The 5,888-nt window shown below is 56.8% G+C and overlaps 1 protein-coding gene across 1 annotated transcript in view; it reads left to right on the top strand.

Annotated features, from left to right (window-relative positions):
- Nucleotides 1-2,128, top strand: part of PTRHD1 (peptidyl-tRNA hydrolase domain containing 1) — a gene marked incomplete at its 5' end in the record, with an annotated part of 5,664 nt that extends 3,536 nt beyond the window's left edge. The window contains one exon of the mRNA XM_019537235.1: nucleotides 1,730-2,128. Coding sequence (XP_019392780.1) covers nucleotides 1,730-1,900 — 171 coding nt within the window. The remainder of the gene's footprint in view (nucleotides 1-1,729) is intronic.
- Nucleotides 2,129-5,888: the final 3,760 nt, after the last annotated feature.

Here is a 5,888-nt window from a genome sequence, read left to right as displayed (position 1 = left end):
GTTAGATTATGGATTTATCTGGGCTGGTATGGACAAGGCTGATCCTGCCTCAGGCAGGGGTTGGACTAGGTGTGACCTTTGCAGGTCCCTACCAGCCCTGCGGCTCTGTGAATTATCTCCCTGTGCTGTTCTTGGCTCTGCTGGTCCTGCCAGTCTGTTCCTCCCATGTACACTGTCCTGTAGAAGAGAAAGGCAGGGAGCCTAAGCTAGGACCCTTACCAGTGAAGAGCATGTTTCCCACCCCCCTCTCTCAGTAAACCATCCCTTCTTCTGGCACACCTATTTCAGTGCACTTGCTGCCACAAGCAGCAGTAGTTTGCCGGCAGGTCGGTAGGTGGCAACAGCTATTGTTCAGAGCTAATCCAGTCATTGCCTCCAGACGCCTGTTTGGAGCTGAGTGAGGGCTGGGCTTCCTGACAGCGGCTCTTTCCAGACCAGCATGGTAGACGAGACACTTGATCAATCCTCAATTCAACCCCATGGGTGACAGCTCCTGCTGGTCCCTGCCTGACTTCCTTCAAGCCTTTCCTTTTTACACGCACTGTTGCAGGACCGTCGTTAGGCTTGAGTTGTGTGTGGCCTGTTCAGAACAAAGCCTCCTAGCGCTGTTCGAGAGAAAATGCCACCCCAACGCTCCCGGGAGGCCACATGAGAAACCAGCCCAGGGAGCAGCTTTCCGGAGACCAGCGTATGGTGCCGTCAGCTGCTTTGCAGATGCCTAGTACAGCGGGATCCTGCTGCAATGAACTGCCCATGGATGGTGAGGGGCAGGGTGGAAGGAAACCCGGAGAGATGTGTGCAGGGGGAAGCAGTTGGGTTGGGCAAACGCCTGGGGTGGGATCAGGGCACTGGGGGCGGAACTGGGGATGACGAAGTTTGAAGCTGGTGTCATGGAATCATAGAAAAGATGGACTGGAAGGGAGCTCCGGAGGTCACATCTTGTCTAACCCCCTGCTTGAGGCATGGTCAGCCCCGTCAAAACCAGTCCAGATGCATCCATCATCTGAAATGTTCATAAAACTACCATCCACCCTGACACAGCACCAGACATCACACTCCACCCTGTCATAGGGAAAGCAGGGGGATCGCAGCAGCCAGCATCCTGCTGCTGCACAGGTTGTTAATATATGTTCAAGAGATTGAAGGTAGAAGCCATTTCCCCTGTTGTAGAGGAAGGCAGACTCTTTCCACAGTCCGCACCAATCTGAACAGGGGCTAAATTTCCTTCCTGACTCCAAATGCAGTGTCCGTCCCTTGAATGGGGGGTCATGAGATGAAATGAGTAGGCTGTCAGCAGATCATTAAAGAGTGGGGCTCTTTGCCATCAGATGCAGTGGGAGCTGAGTGTCCAGCCAGATCCCCAAAGGAACTGGGCACGTTCCTGGAGGAAAGGGGGCATCAGTTGGAATTAAGTAGGGAGTAAGGGGCATGACCACTGCATCAAACTTTCCTGGGCCTTCGATGTTGGAGTCTGCAAGTGAGAGAGGAACAGGAGAAACACCCTGATCAGACCCGTTTGCTCTCCCTTTTTGTGCTGCTTTGTGAGACAGGTGACTGGGCCAAAGGGACCTAGGGTCTGGCCCAGTACAGGGCAGTTCTTACATTCCTGTGTAACCAAAATCTCCAGGTCAGTCTGTCATCTCTCAGATTCCCTCCCTGGTCTCTGGTGGTGCCAGCTGCTGGCATCATTTTGTGCAGGTTTCTCATCCTTCCTTTTCCTGTTCCCCAGGCCCCGGATGAAGGTGCCCTGATAACCCTCGCAGAGACCCTGAAGGAACACAGTGTCGACCATGAAATGTGGATTGAACAGCCAGAAAACATCGCTACCTGCATCGCGCTCCGGCCCTACCCCAAGGACCAAGTGCACCAGTACCTGAAGAAGTTCAAGCTGCTCCAGTGACCCGTGCCCTGGCTTTGCCCCGTGTCACGCAGACCTGACCGGAGCACACAGCGTTCCTCCAGGGACCAAGATGGGCTTAGCAGAGTCACGTGTGTCCTAGTGGTGCCATTTCAAGGCACTTCTGCTCCAGGCCACGTGAAGCTCCTACTGTGTCTCGCTCCTCACTGTAAATGGCTGTAGCTGGTGCTTGTCAGGGCAGCTGATTAAATATCCATGTCTTCACTCATGCAGAGGGAGTCTGTTGGGCTTTGTGAAGGGCTCTTGTTCCGGTGTAAAGAAGAGTGGTCTTGATGGCTGTGAGCAGCAGTGCAGCCTGGCTTACTCCTACATCTGCTTTGCTGGGTTCCTCCCCGTCTTGTCTTCAGTAGAGCCGATATCAGGGAGTTGCCCTCTCTTCAGTCTTGCTCTTGCTGCTTTTGCCCTCCTTCCCTGACATCCATCTCCCCAGACTCCTGGCCCTTCTTGAATGGCTTTAGGGTGTCTTTGGGACTCATGTGCGCAGGCTGCCTCACGGCAGCGGTGCTGTACTGACTCAGTGTGCAACTCAGTTGCCATGTCCCAGTGGAAATTCAAGTCAGTGCATCTCCCACCAGGCATCTCAGTGTTGCCCCCTTCTGCCGTCTCGGTCTCTCCCTTCCTCAGTCCCAAGTAGGCAAATGAAGAGCCCCTTGCTGGTGCTTCCCTCTCACACACATGCAGAGCAAGTGGGTTTCCTTCCTGGGGTCAGTCTTGCCCCATACGCTGTAGGCAGGGCCCTGACAGCTGCTGGCATTGCATCATGCACTGCAGTTGTCAGGAGCACATCTGCTGGGGTGCGGAGCATCACTGCCTGTGAGGAAATAGAGACCACGACGTGCCGTGGATGCATGTTGGCTGATTGACCCCATCCCTTTGCTCTTTGATACATGTGCGAGGAACACTGGCTCTGCCATGGGGGTTGCCACGGGCTCTGGTGCTGGCAGCCCTGCTGTCTGTCTGTGTACGGTGGGCACTGCCCCTGCCTCCCTGCCCTCAGCCTTTCTGCCCCTTGTTCCTCCTGGGAATCACAGGGTCCTGCCACTCCTTCCCTCCAGCGCTCTCCCCCTGGCCTTTCTCCCCTCCAGACCAGGAAGGAGGCTGTGGCCGGGAGGAGCTGGGTGAGTGGGGGGCTGCTTTCCTAGCACCCCTCTGCTCACTTATCTGGACAGTTTCACTGGTCGGCGTCCACAGACTCCTTCAGTGGTGCTCTGTTTGGTGTCCCCTTCTGATGCCTTAGTTATTAACCTGTGACCTCCCTCCTGTTCCTGTTTTCTTTTTTGTTGTCCTGCGTATTTAGTTGATGTGTCATTAGTGGCCTCCCTAAGGCAGGCTTATAGTTCCTGTGATGGGCTTAGTCCCGTGACCCTTCAGTGGCACACTGAATAGGCCTATGCCCCAGAGAGGAGGTTGTGGGATAACCTCAGGGAGCGTGGGCAGATCAGGAAGGGGTGTGAACCTCACATGGCCCCGAGAAGGAAGGGGGTGCCCCGGCCAAAAGGCACAGCCCAGTGCTCACATAGCAAGGGCCACGCGGTGGCTGTGGCTGGAGGGGCTAGGGCCAGGGTCTGGAGGCAGGGGATGGTGGGGTCTCCCACCTCCTGGTGGTGCAGGAGGCAGCTGGGACCTGCCCCAAACTTCCTTACCCCACCCCTTTGTGTCTTGTCTTGGCCATCTGTAAAATGGGCACAGGGCTGCCAGCCTGCCCATCCCTGGCTGGAAGCAGTCTTGGGGAGTATGCATTCTTCCTCCATTTTGTGTCCCATGTGGCCCCAGTTCAGGGGCAGCCACTGTCCAGGATGACCCCTTGCTTCCTACCTGCACGCCAGGAGGCTGCAGCTGCCTCCATGCAGATGCCAGCAGAAGCCTGGTCTGGCCAGACCCGCCTGCTGGGGCAGTGCAGAGCTGGAATATGCCCCTTTTGCCCCTTCCCTTCCCAGTCCTGGCCCTGCTCTGCTTGCTGCTCCCAGTTCCAGGTCATAGGAATGTAGGGCTGGAAGAGACCCCCTGAGGTCCTGGCTAGAGGGTCTGGCCCCTCTGCTCCGGGTCAAACTGAGAATTTGGGGTCAGGAAGGAATTTTCCCCCTGGTCACATTGGTATAGACTTGGGGAGGGTGTTGCCTTCCTCTGTAGCAGGGGCACAGCCTCTGCATGGGATCCCTAGAGTGTATATTAGCTCCCTTTGCAGAAGCAGGACATTCGCTGCCGCGGTCCCCCTGCTTTCCCTGGGGCAGGAGTGGGTATGATGCCCGGGGTGACTGTCGTTTTGCTCACAGGTCGGACAATGGGTTTGTCTGGGCTGGTTTGGACAGGGCTGACCCTGCCTCTGGCAGAGGTTGGATAAATGTGACCTCCGCAGGTCTCTTCCAGCCCTGCTGCTGGTTTGATTGATGGGGCCCAGCCCTTTCCACCTCCTCTCCCCGATGCTCCCAGCATCCCTTCTGGGCAGCTTTACCAGCCCGATGCCGTAGACCATGTATGTGGGGTAGGATGCTGCTCCGCCACACGGGTGGCCCCCGTGTCCTGATCTTCCCCATCTCTGATTCAGCTGAACAGGGCCTGGGCCTTTCCCGTGGGGCCCAGCTGCTGTGTGTGGGTGCACAGAGGCAACACCCAGCCCTGCACACAGGTGGAACAGGCACCACGCACCACACCTCCTTTACTGCGGCTGCCAGATCAGGCATGGGAAAGCTCCATAAAAATGCCAAACGGGGGTTCAGATGCTCCGTGCATCCTGCTGCCTGGCCCCACGTGGCTGCTTCCCGTGGATCTGATCCCACCCACGAGTTGTGGGGTGGGGGGACACTTTGGCTGGAGAAGGACCTTTTGGTTGCTCAGAAAGCAACCTGGGAGTTTTGCAAGTGCCCTGTGCTGGGCTGATGCTGAAACCAGGGGGTCGTAACTGGGCTGTGATGCCCAGCAGAGCTGCCCGGATTGAAGCAGGCCAGGGAGGTAGGAAGGGGAAGGTGGGTGTCACCTACTGCCCCTGGCACCAGGGCAGGTGGGGAATTCTGCTGCTGACAATGGCTTCCTTTAGCATGGTGGAGAGGCCCGGGATAGGGGTGAGAGACTTGCAAAGGGATCTGGCTTGGGTGCCGAGAGCTGTAGTGGGAGGTTTGGGTGGGCAGGGCTGTTGGCAGCCAGGAGCCCGGTGCTGTCGACTGCCCACTCTGCCCATGTCCCAGCTGAAGATCAGGTGCAAAACTCCCGGCGAGCCTGAGTCAGCCCCTGAGTGATTGGGGCTCACCAGGAGTTTGGTTCCTGCCCCGACCATGCCCCTGAGCGGTTGATCCCCAGCTGGTGGGCACTGGTGGAGACACCCTTGCTGGCCACAGCCTCCTGCCCCTCCAGGCAGTGCAGGGGCAGCAGCTGGCCTCTGGGGACACCCCCACTCACCCTGCCCCATGCACGGTGCCTCTCTGTTGCTCCACAGCACACCTGCCCTCCTCTTCTGGCCCCTGCCTGCCCAACTCTTCCCTGAAAAGTGACCAGAATGATTTAAAGCAGGCATGCTTTACTGATATATGGATCTCTACTTTTATAGAATTTAACGTGATTTTATAAAGTTTTTAACAGTTGACAGTCATTACTAAATGCTCTGCCCCCCAGCCCCCATAATTAGGTGCAACCTTGAAAATTGAAATCGATGCAAATTGATAGAAAAGCCTAAAAGTAAACATTGATTTTAGCCGTCAGAATTATATAAAGATTGGAGCCTACCAAGGCAAAGCATCATCCAGCCAGGCCTGGTCCAGACACTGGAGCCAGTCCCACCTCCTGTGGGCACCTCCTCTGTAGCCTGCAGCCTAGTGCTTGCTCCCAGCCAGTAGCTGGAGTGTGGCCACCACAGAGGCAGGGGAAGAGCTAGAAGGGTAGATCTGGCATGCCGGGCACCATCCCACAGTGCCCCCCAACAATTGTGCCCCACCCAGCCCTTCTGCCCACGTGGGTGGGAGCGAGGACCCTACACCTG

This window comes from Crocodylus porosus, unplaced genomic scaffold (genome assembly GCF_001723895.1).
Source record: "Crocodylus porosus isolate Cpor-Errol unplaced genomic scaffold, CroPor_comp1, whole genome shotgun sequence".
NCBI classification, from domain to species: Eukaryota; Metazoa; Chordata; order Crocodylia; family Crocodylidae; genus Crocodylus; species Crocodylus porosus.
Note: the sequence above shows the minus strand (reverse complement) of the source record. Positions and strands in the feature narration are given on the sequence as shown.